At 41.6% G+C, this 21,422-nt stretch overlaps 1 protein-coding gene across 3 annotated transcripts in view; it reads left to right on the forward strand.

Annotated features, from left to right (window-relative positions):
• The first annotated feature begins 489 nt into the window (after positions 1–489).
• tafa5l (TAFA chemokine like family member 5, like) overlaps positions 490–21,422 on the forward strand; it is a 44,939-nt gene continuing 24,006 nt past the window's right edge. Inside the window, exons 1-3 of one of the 3 annotated variants that reach the window (XM_040013868.1) lie at positions 490–1,439; positions 1,542–1,956; positions 13,596–13,745. In XM_040013868.1, coding sequence (XP_039869802.1) covers positions 1,860–1,956; positions 13,596–13,745 — 247 coding nt within the window. In that variant the 5' untranslated portion in view covers positions 490–1,439; positions 1,542–1,859. Of the gene's footprint in view, positions 1,957–13,595; positions 13,746–21,422 lie in introns of all 3 variants that reach the window. The other 2 variants (XM_040013869.1, XM_040013867.1) reach the window with 2 other exon arrangements.

Consider the following 21,422-nt stretch of genomic DNA (forward strand, 5'->3'; position numbering starts at 1 on the left):
AATTGTGAGGTCCTGTCATTTTTCATCTATTACGGCGCTGACGTGACAGGCATCGGCCCGGGCCAATACGTCATCATAAAAGCCATTGAATGAAAGGCTGATAGCACAGCAGCACACAAGGGGAACTTCTTCATCTGCTAATAAAGTGCACATTCACTGGTCATGGAATCTGGTGAGTGCGTGTGTGTGTATGGAAGGTGAGTTATAGTAATGGTCCTCGAATGGCAAGGGAGTCTTAAATGGTGCTCTTTCAGAAGATAAACTGGCATCTGCAGGAGTTTAACTCTCTCTCCCCCTCTCTCTCCTATACACGCATACATCTATACACACCTGCCTCTGTGTGTGCACGCTTGAGACTTGTGAGATATGATATTAGACAGTATATAATACTGCCATAAAGAGCTCTGAGGCAACGCACATGTTATAACACGGTCCTCTCAAGAAGCAGACCTGTCACATTTTCCCGGAATGCCAGTGTGCTAAATGTTAACCATAGTCCCCAGACAATGAGGCCCTCAAGGGCGTTTTCCACCTCCAAAACGGGGCATAAGGACACGGAGAAAAGTAAGTGTCAGAATGTGCTAAGCTGGGACCGCTCTGTTTCTCCCCGTGGGCTCATACTGGTCTTCCTTTGCTGTGTATAAACAAGCAACATCATCATCTACAGTTTGCGATTTATAGCCGGGGGACCGCAAAGTTTTTTCACACTTTGAGGAAGGAATTAGGACATCTTTTGCGCGTGAGAGAACGCGCGCGCACGCGAGGGAGGGAGAGAGAGAGCATTTGAAAACGTCGTAAGTGAAGGGAAGTCAGGGTGCAGCAGCAGCACGGTTTCTGCCATGGAGTGAAAGGAGGAAACCTCCTCTTCGGCGTCGCCTGCATGCAAATGCACCCGACCGGGGTAGAATAAGGCTGGTTCACCACGCTCAGGTGGAACCGCACCATTGACTTGGCGTGGAGCGGTGCTTATCCTCGAACTTAAAGCAGCAAGACACGGTCGCTCAGAATCTTCCAGATCGCATCCAAAGGCTCATACAGGTGACAAGTGTGCCCAACTTCACCGCACCGGCCGTGCTGACGCGCACAGTGCGTTTGTCCAGAGGTTGCTCGCTGCGTGAGACCCCGCCGCTCCTCTTCTGACATTTCGCAGCGCTGCCGTGCACATGAAGACTGTGCGTGTGTGGCAGCGTGACGCATTTGCGCCTTTAGATTTTATTTATTTATTTTTAAGAGTCTGGAGTGTCGCGTTTTCGGACAAGTTTGGGTACCGATCGGAATGATCGTCATGTCCGCATGGGATAACTTGCGCGTCTCTCTGTAGAGTGACACAGAGCTCGGCTAGGTGCTGAAGTTGGTTGGGAATAATAATAACAGTACGTAGCGCAGAGGACGAAAGAGGACGAAACGGCTGAATTTATTGCCAGCATCGTCATCTCCGTGTAAGGAATCAAAACTGCGCGGGGGGGACTGCTGCACTTTCCTCCTCTTCATCTGCACACTTCCAGCTTTTTCTTTTCTTTCCCCCCTCTTTTCTCTTGCAGAAGCATCAAAGTGAATTCCAGCTCCTGAAAGCACAGCTGCGTAAACTTGGCCAGATCTGGTGACATTGTAGCCTGTGTGTGTCTGTGTGGGTTTGTGTGTGTGTGATAAGCAGCCTGGATGGATATGCGGCTCACCGAGGGAATTTGAAAAGCAAAGGGGGATTACTATCGGTCCCTCTTGTGTTATAACCTCAAAATGGATGCCCACGTCAGGCTTTGGAGATGCAACTGGATTAGCCACTCTTCCGCTGATCTGCTTGACATCTGAGTGGCACAAGTGTTCAAAGTTTGGATAATCTCAAAGGCTGACGGTGTAGAATGCAGTCTGGAGTGAAGACGCTCTCCGCAGGTGGAGGTGCGTCACTCTGCTGCCTACTGCTCCTCTGGCTCATCTACTCCCATCTGCTCAGAGAGGGTAAGGGCACTTACAGCTATTTATTACTTTGCCAACAGCAGCAAGGTCTCTGAGGGCTTTTTATTGGGATGCAGCTGCACATGGTGTGGTCAGATCCTGTCATTCTGGGGGAAAATTCCTATTACGCCCAATTAAACAGCCTCTGTGCTCATCAGAAGTCAAATTACGGTGACCTTGTTGAACCTCTTTGCAGCCTGATTTGGCATCTCAGTAATAATATTCCCAGTCAGTGTATAGTGATGTTATTTTGCACAGTTTCATCATGTCTGATAGCACTATTATGTACCTAGGAGCTTTAGACCACCATTTCCAAAACACTTTTTAAGAATCTGAAATGCATTAAGAATAGTTATAACCTTCAACCCAAACAACCCTGATTTTTTTCTATTTTGATGCTGGACCAAAAATCAGGCTCTTTGCTGTCATGTGGGATAGTAATTTGGCGAATCTATAACTGAGCCTTAGGTGAAAAAACATCAGAAAGCCTTCAGCTATTGTTTTTCCACTTAGGTTAAGGCCTTTATATCCTTCCAAGCCATGTTTTCATCTTGAATAATGCATCCACTGGTGCAATTACACCTTCACCCTGACACAGAATAAAAAGCAAAAGGATGTTTCCCTGCACTTCATTGGCTGCTGTCCACAACACAACATTTCCGCCGCTGTCAGAGACAGAGAACAGGCTTAAAGTACTGGAACTTGTTGGGAGATGCTGAACACTAAGTTTGCAGATTAGATCTTTTAATCAAGCATTGGCCGGCAGCATAATTACCACTGTGGAGGAGGGATAGTGCCTACATCAATGTCTTTGGCAGCTTGCCGGGAACAAAAGTAGACACTGATGTGAAAAATGAACTGCCTGCGCGTTGAAATGTGCTCCCTTTGCCTCTAATTTGCAGTGTTTTCTCCCAAAAACACTGCTGTCACCAGCCTCTAATCCCCACCCCTCTAAAGCCTGTGCATATTATCCAAGGAGCCACAGCTACCCTCCTGTTCCCCACAGCCATTTATTATTGACTCGTTTTCATCTGAAAGTGATCTCATTAGCACATGATTGTACAAATTACTCAATCAATCTCTTGTGAACTTTGTTGCCCTTCATATATTCCCAGGGTAAGTGAGATCTCCCGTGCATGGCCTGGTAGTTAAAACCTCTGGATATGATTTTTGGGGTAGACAGTCTCTCTGTTTGTTGCTGACTGTTTTTAGAATAAAATGTGTCATATATATATATATATATATATATATATATATATATATATATTAAATGCAGACGTGTAATCATCAAAACCAAGTCATTTGAAACTGGCTGCACTGACCAGTTACTGCACTCATAAAAGCAGCTCTGATTTTTTTAGCATTACAGTCTAAAAATATAACAAGATTCATTTTGCAGTATTTCTTTTAGCATTTATAGCTAAGCATCACTGTTAGAGTCAAAGGACTGTTCACTTTCCATGAAAAGCTCGGCCAGTATGGCCCCTGAGGGCCTGAGAGCCACACTGTGTGCCGGTGAACTGGCGAGCAGGACTAACTTGAGGTTAGAGGCTGTGCTGCCTCCACCGTCTTCATAGCCTATCTGTCATGGCGACCAGGACAGGAAATCAAAGCCTAGCAGCTCTGTCCATGCACGCCATTGGGCCACCGTCGGTCACAATAAATGGCCTGTCGGCTGCTCTCAACGTTGCCAGTTTATTCAACAATAAATTTGGAATTGTCTGGGATTTTCGTACTTGGGCAACATTCCGGTTCAGTGGTGCAGCCAGGGAGCAGCGGTGACACATCTCTGCTTTGTCACCCACAAACCTCGGAGTTAGTATGAAAAGGGAGGGTGGAGTGCTGCATTTTTACCCACATTTATTCGCTGGAGGTGAAGGGATAATTGGCCTTTGCTCTAACTCATCTGACAGAATTCTGTTGCCATGGCAGTAAATCATTAATTTGAAATAATTTGCTCAGATGAGACTTCTTAAATCTTTATTCATCTTTGATGCAACAGCAAAATCATTTCTGTGTTTCTCAGCTGCTCTTTCCATAGATTACTTATCAGCATGTGTAGTGTGGTATCTTTTCTTTGGATTTCCCATTAAGGATGTTTAAGCTGTCATAATTTCTCATTTTACCACAGATGATTATGTGAAACGGTTGTAGTAGCTAACCGATTTAGCAGCTCTCGCCTTCATTTTCATTCATCTTTTTGGCCTCTTTATATGCACTGTTTGGGTTTTCAAGCATTCGAATCTTTCTGAGACTAGTCTGATTGGGTGACTGCCTTCATCTATAAAGCTCCGATGACAGCACTCAACACTGCTCAGCAGACAAACTTAGCAGCAAGTTGGTGAAGAAAGCTGAACCTCTGTTTTTCTCAGTAGAAGATGGAACTCTAAAAAGGGTTGAAAGCAGAGCCATTGAGTAAGACAGTCCAGTCACCGGGGGTTCTGAATTCGGGGTAAACAGTTCCTGCAAGTGCTTAGCGGGCAGTTGGAATGTGCGCTTAAAACATACAGCCTTGTTTTTGTTTAACTAGCTTTTAAAAAGACATCTCAGACTTCTGTGCTGCTATATCTCTATGGTGCAGCTAGCATAAGTTGCTAACCCCCGTTGCTAAACTTCTGCGAGTCTCCGTGATCCGCCATTGCTGTAAAAAAAAAATGGTGAAGTAAGATGACGTGACTCTTCCATTCAACAGCTCTGGTTGAGAGGAGACTCCAAATTCATTTTATCTGCTGGTTAGCGGATCTAAACCTGTTGAACATTGAATGTGACTCTGAAAAACAAACAGAAACATATGATGTAAAGCAAAATATATTTAATACAAGAGAAGGTGGACAACCCAAATAAATGAAACCACAGGGTGATTTCCTGATCTTGGTGTTCTGTTTTGTACAGAAAGTGCTTCTCTATACAGCGCATGTGACATGTCATGATTAACGTGTCATTTTGGTTTGTTTCAATAATCCAGTGAGTGCAACAATCTATCCTGTCACCCTGCTCTGCTGTCGACGCGGCTGACAGCACATTTATGAGCCACGTCTTTGGCCCGTGTCACTACATTTTGATGTGACTCACCGAGACTGTACAGAGAACAGGCTCATGCGGTTCAAGTATCGAAACTAGACCGATTTTACTCCTGATGAATTATTCTGTATCCTATCATGGTCATTTCCCCCCGACGTATATGAGAAAGCAAATCTTCATGGTGCACCAGAGAGATAAAATTCAAAATCTTTGGTTGGTATTCTCTTTTAACTCAGAGAGCAGGGCCTATCCATCCAAGCATTAAACTAATCAGAGTACCGGAGAATTACTGACTTTTTGAAGTGAAAAGAATGATTTCCATTCCAGTCTTCTTCAAGGCGGCATTAAGCATGCAAAGGGAGACCTACTTTGATTATGACCTTGGCTGTAAATTGTAAGCAAATCATTGAGACCTGCTTATATAGGCGGTGGGGCTTTAAAAGTATGAGCATCTTTATGGAACAAAATGAAAAGAATTTTTACAGCTAAATCAATTTGGCAGCACACAAAGCTCATATTTCATAACTCCCCGAATATAAATTCTTTCTAGCCGTCAGCTTTGACCTCCCTTGTGGTTGACTGTAGCGCACTACTCGGTGTATTTCTGCATTGTTATTTTCTCTGCGGAAATCTCTGGGCTTGAAACTGCTCCATCATTGGCAGAGTGGTGTAAATGATTTGAGTTATGTTCCTTCGGACTTCTGTCCCTTTCTATTTTCTGCCTGATGCCGTGATCATATTTTCTGAGAGGGAATGTGCTTGAGTGTTAAAGCTCACACAATCTCGCATTACTGTACAGTACTTATGGGGTCGTAATAGTCCTCTGATGTTCACCATTTTCTCTGTGTTTGCAGTAAAGAAAGAGGGCATCATGGAACGCTATCTGGGGGGGAATTTGAAATGAGTCACCGTGGCTTTATACAGTCATCTCTGCGCTACATTCAGCAGAGCTACTGTTTGCATTTGCAAGGCATATTGTACATTCGCTCTCCATGCCTCTAGCCTGTTTTCATCCACAGCAAATTGTTTGAGCGCACTCTGTATTGTAATATTCTGCAGCTGTGCTGTGCGACAGCAAAAGAAATGCATTCAAAGCCATCTCAGTCATGTGAACCGTACCACAGGACAGACCTGAAATACACTGTGAGTCCTAGCAGGGGATGGATGTAAGGGGAATGTTTTCTATTTTAAAGCTGCCCTTGGCAATGTCACACAAAGGTTGCAGACAAACTGTACAAAAAAATGAACTTGGGGATCTTGAAGTTCTCTAATATGATGTTAGCAGACTACACAGCATGCTTTTGCTTTCTAGTGAGAAAGGAGACAATCTAAAGCTACTGAGCCCCGCTTTCCCCAAGGGAGTGCCATCCTACGGCGGCTACGGGAAGTTTCAATTTGTCATTCCCTGTGGGTGGAGTAGTGTTCACACCTGACACGGGAATTAAATTTGAGCAAATAGAGCCCATTTCTGGTCTCTCAGTTGGCAGGGCGGCAGTGCCTTTCAGTGGTTGCTTGTGATTGTCTGAAAATCACACTTGATGCAGCTTAAAAAATTCTGTCATTCGAATGCAGAGCTCAGCATTCGAATATGAGCAGCTTCTCAAGAGAGAACAACAAGGAGCAGACTGACTGAGGGCTAGCACACTGCAGAGAAATGTTCTTTATCTAATAACATAATTCATCCCACCCCAAATGCTCCAACATCTCCCTACCATCACACCCGATTCCTTTCGCACTGTTTTATTTGAAATTGCATAGTTACCATTACAGGTCCTCTAACATCAGCAGGGAGTTGTTCACTTGTATAATTATCAATCGGACTAACATAGAGTATTCAAATAGCATGTGAAATTAAGTGGTGGTAAGCCAATTAATGTAAAGCACATGTTATCCTCCACTGCTCTGCTGCCCTACTTGTTTAGCAGCAGAAGATCACAGCGATGTCAGGAAGCATATAGCACGGGGTCAGTCAAACATCTGCCTCTCTCACCTGGTGTCCTATTACATGCTACCTACTGCGCTGCACGCGTCAAGTGCTGTTAAGGTAATGAGATGGACTTGGCTGCGGCTGCCTTGGCTACCATATGCACAGTCAAATAAGCTGGCTGTTTGATGTCATCCTGAGTTGTTAATAGAAGCCAGAGCTGTGAGATCAGAATGGACATGAGGAGAAGATCAGGTAAAAGTTCGGGCTGCAGTGGCGAATAAATCCAGATTAACTCACTGAAATTACCTTTATATTTGTGGGATTGAGTTTATTAGCTTCCTTTGAGGTCGTGAAGCAGAGTAACAGTATTTTAGAGTGATCTCTTACTTAAGTTAGCTGAGTCTATATGTGCCACAATTGGTGGTGAAATAATTATCATCTATTAGAAAGCCAATTTCAAGCAATTTCAAGAACTTTAAACTATCGTTCTTATAAACTATAAACTATAGAAATTCTTGTGTGTGAACAAGAAAGTCATTTGACCCCACAAGACAATAACTTATGTACACAAAAACCAAAACCAAAGGAAAATCCCACACTGGGCTTCACTGACTCACATTACTGAATCAGAAAAATTTGAAAATTATTCAAGGTCTTCTCATTAGAGATTTTTGGGATACCAGTAAAAATTAATGGTGTAACATAAAGTTATATTCTAAGTACACCAAGACTTACAGTGGGAGTCCATTGTCAGGCTCAGACTACAGTCATGCACACTCTCACTCTGTGCAGTCCTGTGAAAAACTAAGTGCAATCTTGCTGCTTCCAAAGGAAGTAACAGGGTAAAAATGCAAATGCAAATTAACAGGATACTCAAATGCAGCTGATCAACAGCAAGTGTGAGCGCCTCTATAAAAACAGAGGTTTTTGTAAATTTCCTGGTCAGTAGCAGGTGTGTGTTAAAGATGACGTCCCAACAAATTCACCAAAAAGCCTTAAAATCGACGTGAATGAACAAATGCCCACAATTCTCAATGACCCCAAGCAACGCTGTGAAGAAGAGTGGCCCAAAATTCGTTCACAGTGATGTGAGAGACTGAGAAAGTCATATGGAAAATGATCACTGTAAGTTATTACTGCCAAAGGTGTTTCTACATACTTTGAATGGGCTGTGCTCAGTTGTCCTTATAACAACTTCCTTTTTCACATGACTGCACATTGTGTCTTTCTGTTACAGTAGTCACTATCTCAGCTTTGTCAGTTACAGTCAAAATCTTGTGACTGAGAAACATGATAGTTTGCATGTTCCTCTCTTTCATGGTGTTTGGGATGTAATCGGTAAGGAGACGTGTTCCAGAAAAAGAACTTTAAAAATCACTGACACACAAAGTGGTTTGTCTGATGCTGGCACTTGTGTTTTCAATTTCTCAGCTCCATCCAGCTTCAACAATTCTTCGTATTTTTCTTTGCTATGTCTAAAATTGTAGAGCTGGTGTAGAGCACTGCGCTCATCTGGGTCATCCTCACAGAGGTGGTGGAGTCATGGTGGAAGAATCAAAACATTTCTATCATGCTAGTCTTCCTGTCATGAGTCATCTCAGGTGCAGCATCAGTTTTCATCCATTATGACACAGCATGCAAGATAAAAAGACCAGTGGTACCCATTTTGTACTATTCCTGGCCCTGAAGCTGCACTCTACGTCTTCCAGTTTGGTCTGAAGCAGTTGTTGGGCAGAAAAGAATCAGATAAACAAGAGTATAAAGCCTAGTACAGGGAAGGGTGTTCATTTCTACAAATAAAGACAACGCAAACTGTGTTTTTCCAGTGCTTGTGTAACTTTGTAAGTTATCAGACAAAATTTTCAAGGTCCTCTGTGGTTAAATCGTTCAGGAAACTGGCCATAGTTAATGTCACACCAAGAATTTTAACTTCCCTTTATCCGGTCGTTAAGTGATGACATGACGAATCCTACTTCCGGGCCTAAAGTAGTCTGCGTTTAATATGGCTTTTGTGTTGTTAACATGTTTAATGTTTTGTATTTTCTTCTATTTAATCTCAAAAAGCTCCTAAAACAGTCAGTGAGCACTGTTGACCTCCCTCGGCTTTTATTACCGCTAATCATTTATTTAAGCTCAGTTTTTAAAACCTTAGGATGTAACTACAGCCCAGCCCATGCAGCAGTATATGAATGACTAACCTTGTATTGTGGATGGATTATCTCAGTTGTTCTCCTGGCTGAAGTTTGGTCCTTTTACAGCATCCTGCCATGCGATTACATTTGTTCCTGACCACCGAGAACACTCACGTTAACTTTTTTTCAGCACCACTGATGGCTCCTGTGAACCTTGATCACACCAGAGAGGTTCTAAATAAGAGAAAATGTGTGAACATGATATGTTTTGTGCCTCTTAATATTAAATACACTTTTTTTGAGGGTGGTGTTCTGTCTCCGAGAGACCCTCTTTGTGTCCTTGTCACTGCAGTTTTTGCTATTTTGGGGGGCTTTGGAAAGGACAGTCATTAATTGTTTCCTTCCTTGTTTCCTGTTTCCTTCTTCCCAAATGCTGGGTAAGCATCACTGAGCAAGATGCAGATCCCAAAGATTTCACCTTGACACCACCACTAATGTGTATTTATTTGTGTGTGTGTTTGTGTGTGGCTTAATGAGAGGATTTGCAGAGAGCTTTGTCCTCAGGAAAAAAAAAAAGTGGAAAGCACTTTATAAAAGCAGTCCATTTAAAAAGTTGATTTAATCCATAATCAAAACAATCATTAGTGTGTCCCTAAACACAAGGCAACTACAAGGAAAGCATAAATGTGCTGTGTGAGATAGCTGGCTGATGCTGAATGGGGGTTTTAGCCACTTTTAATTACATTTAAAAAATTGATAAAGGCAGCCACTACTAATCAGTTATGACAGATTACCTGCATCATTAACATTTATAATTTTTCCTGCAATGTTTCCAGTCTCCCACAGAAGATCTGCTGGATTCATATCAGATTCTATACATGCTAATATGATTGTCATGCTCTCTAAACTAGCGTTTTGTTGCCAGCCCCATTTTCATTCTTGAGAATGCCACTTCTGTCACCAAAGGAGCGCACAATGGAATGAAGATAATCACTCACACTTATTATTGTATCTGAGTGCGGTGATTAGAGTCAGATTAGAAAAGTGGTCGGAGTCAGTTCCGGATGTTTAGGCCAAACCAGCACAGAGGAGCTTTGTGCTATAGCTTTGGTCCCTATAGGGAATAATTCCAAACACAATACGTATTGTCATGAATAATTAACTGCACCACTCTACAAGATGTGGAATTTTTTATAAATATAGTGCAAAACTGTATCTTGGAAAGTCGCATTGTGCAATAAAACATTGTGAAACCTCGCTTCCATGTGTTTCAGAGCACCAGTAATTACAATCTATAAAGGAAGATTGTTTTAATATGGAAATGGAATCCTAGTCATAGTTCATTCAGTGCAGCCTCTCATATAATTTTATGGCAAATTCCCTGAGGAGAAACAGAGCTTTTCTCACAAGCTCCCAATGTGGTTTCACTTGTACAGGAGCAGCGCGGCGCTGTCTCCTGCGGATACCCGTTAAATCTGATAAAGCTTTTTTTCTTTTTTTTTAAAATCAGTTAAGACTGACTTCTGATGTATCTGCACAGTCTTAATTAAAGACACAAACAAGGGAAAAAAAAGATAAGCTAGAAAGGACTGAAAGTTTTTATTGGTTAGTACAACTGTCTAACTAAGAAACAGCAAACTGCTGCAATCAGCTGCGATGTTAACAGGGATGATGATAATTGGCGGCTTTGTATATTCACGGTCCGTCGCTGAGGTCGTGCCAGTGTGGTGTATCTAGAGCTCAACGACTCTTAGTCCAGCAGTGATGCACACTGAATCAGACTAACAATGTGAAAGCAAGTGTGGACTCCTGGCAGCCTGTTTCAGGCAGAGTTATTAAGATATTTGTGCGCCTGTACTTTGGTGATCTGCAGTGTGTCTGATCAAAGAGCTGATATGTAGAGCACACACTCACATCTTTGCTCTAAGCTGTGTGCGTTTGGTCCCCTGTGTGTGTCTGTGCTGCCAGTTAGCACTAGCATAGTGTTATGATTCACTGATAAGGTGATCAAGCTGCCAGTCGGTGCTTAAAGCCAGTGTCTACTACTTCTTGTTGTCATTTCTGACAGGATCCAGGGCCTGTTCAGCGACCATTCCCATCCTTCAGTCGGCGCTCTCCTCGCTGCCACGGCCATATGTGCATTTCATCATGTGAAACAGAGACGAGGCAAAGTGTCCTCACACCGCTGAGTGACAGAAACCCTCTGTCACATGAATTAACTCCTGTACGTATGATGGAGCGCTGGCCATGGCTAAGGGCGCTTTACAAAGCAGCTACCCCCACCCACACACTACACAACTCTCCACTTCAACTCCCCCAGCGCCTTACTGTTGTCTTCCTTCAGGCTTATTACATGAAGCCCATTCATCTGTTCAGTGTTGAGCACTGATATCTGATGGCACCTCTGTCCTCCAAGCAACAACCAAGTATACAGGATCTCGCCTCAGCAGAAAAACGAGAGAGGAGGGTGGGCTGAGTGATGGTGGTGCGCGGTGGAGGGTGGCCAGCAAGGCTGATGTTATGAAATTAGATTTACATAGCAGATCTCTGTAGAGCTGGTTTTGTTTTATGGCTCCCAACACTTCTGGAGGTAATTTTATGGAAAAAGTAAACCAGTCTTATCAGCTTAAATAGCAAAGTGTGGCTGTCAGTGGAAACTGCAGCCCATTCGTTGATCTATTAACTGAGAGGCTGAGATACCCCGTAAGCCTGTTTTTGATGTCAAGTAGCACTGCTGGAAGTGAAAAGTACTTCCAGCAAATGAGTAGGGCAGAACAAGTCGGATAATATGATTAGCCAATTCTGGTGTAGAAATATAAAGTCTGACCTGCACGGCGGTAGAGAAAACATTACCTACAACTGAGGAGTCCCTCCTCTGTGGACAAAGTGTGTGGACCTAACCAAGTATTTTGTTGCTTAAACACAAACAAACTGCAACTAAAAAATATAAAATATAAAATGAAAGAAGGTTTAATGCCAGAAAGCTCTGAAGGAAAAGCAGTCAACCCGGCAAGTTAATTTTTGCCCGTGAGTCTATCTATCGCCTACCTAACTATCGTTGCTATGGACAGGAAGTATCTCAACTTGGTGAATTATGCTAAAAGAAATGCCGCAGGGTCACCTTAAATCTTCACAGACATCTTGCTCTGATACTTGGATGTCTCAGCACTGCTCAGGTAATTTTATGAGTCATTTGTGTTCATCAACAACCCTTTCAACCTTTGCCATTATTGCGCTCATTTCATGCTACATAGCAGTTAGCGTCTCACTTAATGAGCCTTTGAGTGTGGCGGGAAGCGACTAGAAGCAGAAGCATAAAGGAGCTATGGTTGGTGAATGCCAAGGATTGACCTTACAGGAACTGCAGTACACACTCTTCTCTAATCTGCCTTTTCTCTTAGATGTTTTGAAGAATGGAGAACCTCCCCTTCATACACCCCCCCTTGCCCCTCCCATGTAGTTCATCTGCAACTAAAGCATGCTTGCAAAATGTAGATTTCTCCAGTTTGTGTAATTAATTTAAAGATAACACTGTGGCAAACTTGGAAAAGCTGCTTATACACGTGTCCCTGGCCAGGGAGTTATCCATCAATTTGTAATGCCTGGAGAACTCTGAAGTAATTCTCTGTGCTTGGACAGAACTATAAGAATAGCACACACACACACACACACAGATTTCTGAGCAAGGTAATCATCACTTTAAGACATTCTGTCCATTTGCTGTCTCAGTAGAGCTTAGCTTGGATTTAAGATTGGTCTGTCTGGTGTAAGAGCAGTGCCCAGCAGCCTCTACTCCGTCAACCAAGTAACATTTTATTTCTGTCAGTGGTCCAACTCATTTGGATAGTCAAATAAAAAAGAGCAAAAAAAATAAATGTGGCTTCAAACAGGGTGTGAGAGTGTTAACCTCACATTGTACGTTCGGGCATGGCTGTGAGTTCTCTGTTTAATTATTGTGACTGCCTGTAAAGTGGTTATTTTCAGGTACACGCGAGGATAAGCTATCTACAAATGGCCAGTGTTGTCAATTTCACGGCGAGAACAGTCTTGATGTTTCATTATTTAATGGGTTGACTGCTATGAAATTTGCAGAGAACATTCATGCTCACAGTCAGAAGAAGTCTTTAGATTTTGCCCATTACGTGAAAAAAATCAATAAGTTGTTTTATGGTGCTCTCATATCTCGGAGCCTCTGACTCGTGTGTTTGTTATTTTGCAGTTATGGCTAGCCAAATGGAAGATGCTCTTTTAACTGATTTTTTTTCCTGCATGATCCCTGTAAGGCACTTTCATCAAGAGAACTCTGTCATGCTGTATTAAAACTGAAAAAGCATTCTAGCCGCCTGCTTTTAAAGCACTAAAAACTTTCCTGACATTTTTAATGAGAATATTAAACTCTTTAGTGGAACACAAAGCCAAAAAGGTAAAAAAAATGTCTCTTTGCAAACAACAGCCAGCCTGTCGTTTTCACCTTTGAACACCAGTTGCTCCTCTGTAATAAGTTCATTACTGACTCATTATGCTAATGTGATGTACTTTATCCTCACTGCTGTGTTTGGCAGGCCAGTTGGCGGTGGGAACCTGCGAGATAGTGATGCTCAACAGAGACAGCAGTGTTCCCAGGCGGACCATCGCCAGGCAGACAGCCCGCTGCGCCTGCAGGAGAGGCCAGATCGCCGGCACCACCAGGGCGAGGCCGGCCTGCGTAGATGGTGAGTTCAGTAACTTCTCTAGCCCAATGGAGAATAAATATTAGAGAACGTAGCTGGAGTGATTCAGTACAGCGGGAGAAGAAGTCACTTTGGCAAGCAACTGAATCGGCTGGTGTGCTATAAACATAGAAACAATCTAATTAAAAAGTGTAATTGATGAAAAAAAGTTCAAAGTAATTTCAATATTTCTGTAACACAATGGATTTTTCCCCTATGTTTGAAGAAAAACTATTTGTATTTCACCTAAAACAACTATATTGCAGTCAGCATGTCAAAACCTTTTAATATTTCCCTATATGAAGCCTGTTGCATGAAACTCCACCTTTACCACCATAATTCGAACAGCTGTAGTTCAATTAAACTATTAAAGTAGAAATATTCTCTGAGCATTTAGGTGTTTTTTTTTTTTTAATTTTAAGATTTTTTTAGGGAAGTGTTTTTCATCAAGAGTTAAGGATCGAGTCTCCTGGCACACTTGTGTGCTACATATGATCACTAGCGGCTGGTTAGCTTGGCTTACACCCTAACCCTAACACCACTAGCAGAGTCTCCAGGATGTACAAGGAATGATCTCTTGTAAAATATGATTATGATATTTCTATACTACTGTTAATAATGAACCTCAGAGATGCCTGCAGGCAGGGTTTAGTTTTCTTTGTACGAAGCCAGGCTAGCAGTTATTCTTTCCAGTCTCTATGTTAACCTACACTAGCTGGCTGCTAGCAGTGGCTTCATACTTAATTGAACAAGTTGTGTCAAACTTTTTACTCTTGTCGAGTGCGGGATCTCGATCTGTGTTTCTGAAAAAGGTGGGAAAAAGTGGGAAACCTAGTCATGTATTTACGTTTGTACATTTTTTGCAGTAATGCAGGAGTGGAGAACAATGAAGTATTTGAATAAATCTCATGCAAAAAAAAATATTTGATAGTTTTTAATGTATGTAATTGCATTGTAATTTCACAAACCTAGGAGTGCTCTCTGGATGCTCTGGTCCCGTTGAGAAAAGCTGAATAATACACTGTAAAATAAAACTAAACACCAAAATTAAAGTAGTGACATAAATATTGAAAAAAAAAACCATTTTAGTTAATGGAAATAAAAAACAAAACTAAATTCAACTGATGCAATATTTATATGCCAAATCATAACAACAATCAATTCAAGGCTAGCAATCAGACGACCTCCTGTGATGAAGCACTTGGCGAGTGTGGGAAGCAAAAACCTTTAACAGGAAGAAACCTCCAGCAGAACCAGGCTCAGCGAGGGGCAGCCATCTGCTGTGACTGGTTGGAGATGAGACAGAGAGACAGGACAAAAACAGCTGTGGAAGAGAGCCAGAGATTAATAATAACTAATGATTAAACGTAGAGTGGTGTATAAACACATGGAGAGTGAGCCCACAGCAGTCTAGGCCTACTACAGCATAACTAAGGGAGAGTACAGGGTCACCTGACCCAGCCTTAACTATAAACACATAGAAATTTAAGCTTAATCTTAAAAGTAAAGTGTGTCTGTATCCCCAAATCCACACTGGGAGCAGGTTCCCCAGAAGAAGTAACTGCGGAAAATAACACTATTTAAAATAAATTAGTTTTTCATTTGATCCATTCTTGCTTTGGTCAAATTTCCAAAGCAAGGAAGCTTTGATAAATGTATCTTTACTGGAACTGGGATATCTGAAACTAAACTCTAAACTAAACTGATCTGCAAACAAAATGAAAAAAAAAAATCAACTTCAGGTTAAAATATCGCCAAGACCAATAATACATGCGATAATGACACGTGGAATCATTTCCTCTGCCACAACAGCATCTACAGACCTTTTTCATGGCAGACATTTTGACATAACAGGAACATCATGACAAATTATAAGAGGAAAAGCACAGGTGTAACTATTAACAATAATGTCTCTGTTCCAGTAGGAGTCCCATTTCAGTGAAGCAAAATGCACAATACCGCAGCCCTGCATCGGCTACTCCTGAGTGGAATGCAGTTGCTGTTTTCTGTCTGTCCGCCTGTGTCGTGACTTCCAAACGTGCTGCTGGACAAACCTGCTGTTGCAGGAACTACGCCACCGCTGTGTCGGTCTGACTGTCCTGTCTTTGGGCAGTCTTTGTCAAAATGGTAGCGTCGTAACCATGCACTATGCAGTCATGAAACTTTACCAACCCAAGGAGAATGGAAGAAAACAGGACAAAGAGTCATTAGCCACTTTACAGCCAAGTTATTTATGTCAAAAATATCCTAATGCAAAGCAGCATCATCTCCCCCGTTTGACACTGGGTAAAAAGCCAGACTTCAACAACAACATCAGAGCGCAACCTGTCCTCAATAAGCCCAATGAACAAAATGTATTGGCTTCCTTCTCTCTCCATTAAAAGTAAGTGCCGATGTAATTTGGTTGTTTAACCAGCCAATCGATAATCACTTTGCATGTCTGACTTTTTGATGCCTTTTAGACTGTTTTACTCCTAACTGTGTGATTGGTTGTCTGCATTAGGCCTTCTTCAGTCAGCCACTGTGACATCAGCAAATTAGTAATTGCTTTGTGTCTCCAGCGTGTATTGGGTTGAATTTTCCTCCTCCTTTTCCTCCTCCACCTGGGTTTTTAAAAAAAAATAAAGATCACTTGTAATGGAGACTCCAGTGTTCATCCACTTTGTAGATAAGATTTTATACTTTAGAGCCCCTGTCTCTGAGCCATTGGACAGTATCTAGCTAAGGGTGATAAGAACGATGAAAGGGATGGGAGGGGTGTGATTGGAGCTCACAATATCACAATCAGATGCACCATTAGTTCCATCATGCGATGACTCATGTTGGCCTTAATCTAATATCCCTGACACCAGAGCCCCACAGTCCATGTCATCCTCTCGGCGCGCTGCTTTTAACCACCTCTCCCTCTCCGCAGACATTTTTCCATAACACTCAACAGATGCTAATTAATTTACAGAGAACTATGATTACAGCAGCAGGAAATTGATTATTACTGGCTTCCTGCCGCACCACACCCTACGCTCCATTAATAGCCAGCGCATTAAAGTTGGGACCTGTTGCTTGCAGGGTCATATTAAGATTTTCTGCTGACAGCTGAGCTCGTCAGTCGTTGCCAGGATTTTAAATGGAATTAGTGTGTATTGCACCAAAATGCAGTGGATTTAATGATGCCTGTGCTCACATATCCTCTCTAACCTTTTAGCTGAGACCATATTCATTTACATTCACTTTAATGGCTCTTCCCATAAATCCTCTTTTGCCCTTCTAAACACATAAACAATTCACAGACTTATAAATAGGTTTATATATTTCTGTATCTCACCAAGACCGGGGAACATTCTTTCAGTGTTCCACTTTCTTCCTGATCAGTTTTATACAACACTTTCACAGCTGCAGAAGAAGTGGATCACTGCCCTTTTGTGATCCTGTGATAGAACAGTGACCTTTAATGAAAGTGGAACCGTCACTGACTCTCCGTCTGTGGCATGTAAACAAAGGCGAGCGAGCCTGCCTGATACGGGGTGTTTACAGCTATGACTAATTTTGGAAACATATGGTGAACGGAGCACAAAAATCTCATTTGTTTTTCAGGTTAAAGAGTAACTTAAACAAATTCCTTTTTGTGACGGAGAGCTGTGGTTTATATGCATGTCCATATGGTGTTTCTTTTGTGTGCTCGAAGACAAGCAGTCAGCTACACGGCTGAGCGTTTTTTGCCTGGGAGCTGCAGGATGTCAGTGCAGTTTCAAACACAACAAGACTAAGGAACCAATCCCGTGGATGCGGCTTGTTAGAACTGAAAATCGGGAACAAGGTTTATCCGACATTGCTGCATTTTTAGCTGCTTGATTACGCAGTCATATCAGGAGCTTGTGCTATTTATGTGTGCTCCTTCCTTTTTTTTTTCTATCCTCTGCTCTCTGTTTCAACATTTCTGCGTCATGGCCTGTGTATTGTGGTGAAACAGACACACACAGAACAGAGAAATTGAGAGGCGGGTTGCCCGACTTGATTTTAACTAGTTATGTTACTGTAAGTGCAATAAAAGTGTTAATAACTCTAAAGTTGTGCTTGTGATAACAACTGGCCTTTTTAGTGCACTCTTTATGACTGAACCTGCCGATGGACAAGTTAAGCAGTGTTTTCTGATATCTGGCCAGGCAGGCGCTGTGTCCTCCTTCATCCTGCAAGAGAACCCATGAGTGGTGCTCTCACATCCAGAGGGAGAGTGGAAGCACGTTGCAGACAAGTAGCTAAGAGAGGATATGGCTTTAATTTCTCTGTATTTGTGGATCTGCATTTGAATGAGGCCACTAAATGAGACAAAGGTGTGCATTTGGGTGTTACAGATTGGATGTTACAGTTTGTAACACAAAGAGGTCTCCTCGTCTTACAAAGTGAGGACACTGTTGCGAATCGCTTGCTCATAAAGGATCATCAGCTCGTTGGCTTTCTCTCTGTAAAGTCTTTAGCTTACAATACAAAGCACCTTGAGATGGCTTTTGTTGTCAACGGGTGGCACACACTCTAGTTAAAACTGGATTGAACTGAATATGTAACTATTCATTTTATAAAGCGGTAGAAAGATCAAGAGCATGCTCATACATATTACCAATAGCTATTAAATGCTGAGACCAAGGATTGAAAAATTAAGATGTGTGCTGACTTATGATTAGCAAATAACTGCAATGTCCCTGGTTCACTTCTAGTGGGATATGTTTTTGCCACGTCATAGTCTTCTCTAGTTCCCCCGGTTTCTGCAGCTGGATCTACATGTTCAATATCTAATAAGAAATATGGAAGGTTATTTTTGCGGGGGGATAACTTGTCTTTTGGAAGTAATAGAGCATTTTTGGAAAGGTGTGAGTCACAGATGCAACAGTGTCAAATCCTGTTATATCTCGACAACCTGCACGGTCCACCTTTATTTCCAGTAGTGTGATTAAAGCTGGTAAAGACATCAGATCTAAGGATATCAAAACTTTAGCTGTTAGCATGCAAATAATGTATTATGAATTAGAAGGCGTAAAATACCCAAAGATATTGCAGACATTAGGCGACTGACCTAATAGAACAAAGGCCGGTTCATCCACCAGGATATCCATAAGCTAGATCAGCTCAACGATCAGCACCATGGACAGCGATCAAGGAAGCTTTATTGAGTGAATTCAGACTTTAGATATGTCCTTTACAAACATCTACATAACTGGTTTTGGAGATGTAGTGTTTTAACACTGGAAAATTAACAGCTGAATACACTCAACAGAGTATAGAAGTAAAACCTTTGATTTTCACCTGAGGTAGAATAATGTTCCAACATTTCCATTGTCAGCTATGGTGAGTGGTAATGTGATTACAGTCAGAACTGAAGCTTGATAAACATCCATTTTTACCCAATAGGTATGACCAGTGTGGAGGGTTATTCGTATTTATGTTTGTCTGTTACTGGATTTTCAAAGAACTGATGCTTGTCAGCTTTGGTTGCTGTGCACAGAACTTTGGGAGATTGACTTTTCACACTACACACTGATAAAGTGCACAGTTTGACATTTGACCCCGTGAGCAGCTGACCTTTTGGAGTGTATACGTGCAATTTACACTGTGAGCACAGATTGGATCAAGTCATCGGCAGAGTTATAATCACCACGAAAAGCTCTGGGATTTGAGGGCCTTTACTGTTTCCTGTAATGAATCGAAACTAAAATCCAAGGCTTAGTCTGATGTAACCTCTGAGACATTTTCAAAGTTACTACAATCTGCAGCTGATGGCTTAACAGAGGCAATTGGACAATTCTTCTTATCTCCCTTGCCGTCCTGCTTGTATTCTGCCTTCAGTAATTACATAACGACAAAACTATCTAAGCCTCAAAGTGAATAAAGTCTGTTGTTACCTGTGAATTTATGAATTGATTATCCTAGACGGTAGCTGCATTGCTTGTGCAGCATGACATATTACCGAGTTGTTCCTCCTGTTTTTTTTGTTTTTTTTTACTTCACTGAACATGTTGCAGCAAGGGCAGTGGCTTTTTTTCTGCAAGTTACTTCTTTTGTTACTCTTTTTTTAGGCGTATTTCAAGCTTTTTTGCCCTCTTTTTGTGCTGCTGTATGTCAGGGTTGTGCAGGTTTAGTCTGCACACTGTACACAGGAGGATTATGTGCTTTTCCTTGCTTGTCTCCCTGCTCTCACTCTAATCTGCTCCCCGAGTCTCTCCTGCTCCCTTTCTCTGCGTGGCCCGTTGTTGCCATGCCACCACATCACACGGTAATCGTATGAAGCTCGATGGCCACCATGATAAGAGGCTGCAGGGAGACCGTTTATATGCTGGGTTCAAGCTTCTCGTTTTGCGCTCAGTCAAAGCGTTATTGACAATAAACGGGCAAAAGAAGTGATTTAGAAGAAGCATCAAAACAAAACAAAAGCAGAGTTTTTTCTTCGTATTTATATTGCAGACGCATAGCCGAGAGGATTAGATGTACTCTTTATTTTAACTGCAGACAGAGCCAGGCCCTCGTTTTAAACAAGCGTGACTTTGAAAAACATGTTTGCTTCTGATCTGACATTCATTTGCTAGTGTTGTCGGCGTAGTTTGCCTGCAGTGCTAACAGCACTTCCTTCCATATTTACCTCATTTTGATCATTTTAATATTTATTGAATGTATATTTCATAGCAGCAGTTTCATGAGCAATTTCATCCTTCATATGGAACACAGCCATGTCTTATGCATGTTTATTCAGTGTTGCATAAGCACAAAATAAATCCCTATTGAATGTGTAAAGTTAATTTTAATTGAATTGAATTTGTTGCTCTTGTTTTTTTTTCTTTCTGTTTAGGAGAAATATTTTTATTCACCAAGGAGTTCAAATGTTTCTTTTATTTGCAATTGCAATTAAAAAAAAAAGGATGTGCTGATGTTTCACATTAAAAGCCCTCTATGCAGAGAGTAAAAACACCTTTAAGATTTTTATTTAATAGTTTTTCATGGAAATGGAGTCACCCTGCAATCTACAAGCGTTTGATTACTAGTGTGTCTAAGTGCGCAATTTACTACCTTTGAATGAACTTTCTATGGAACGTTGCTTTCAGCAGTGATGCCAAGAAAATCCGAAAGATTCGGTGCAGTGACAAAATTCAGCTTTAGAAAAAGACGGAAGGCTAATGACAAGTGATAAAAAGTCTTGTTGTATCACTGTTGCACTTGTAACTTTGATAGTTGTCCCCTGTGTAGTTAAAAGAGTGTAAATTTTCAGTTGAATTCAATTTTATTGTATTTATACAGCAACAAATCACAACAACAGTCAACTCAAGGCACTTCATATTGTAAGGTAGACCCTACAATAATATGGAACAGGTATTTTCTGAAAATACAATATTTGGCGTCTGGTTAATTTTGACCCTCTGTAATTGACCAATAGTTTGTTGCTCATGAAAAGCCAGTTGATTGATGGATTAACCCAGATTGGTTATAACCACTTCATAACCATAATTTTTTTATGGTACAACTCTACTAATGGTTTATTGATTTCTGATCAGTGGAGCCTAAACTTCCCATCTGTGTCAACAACCATAAATAAAACACTACCCACCAGAAATGCAAAGCAAGCCCCCCCAAAAAACTGCAACAGGAAACTAACTGGATTCTCAACAAACACAATACATGATTATGTGTGGATACATTTTG

This window comes from Simochromis diagramma, unplaced genomic scaffold, assembly GCF_900408965.1.
Source record: "Simochromis diagramma unplaced genomic scaffold, fSimDia1.1 OVJJ01000705.1, whole genome shotgun sequence".
Taxonomy (NCBI): Eukaryota; Metazoa; Chordata; class Actinopteri; order Cichliformes; family Cichlidae; genus Simochromis; species Simochromis diagramma.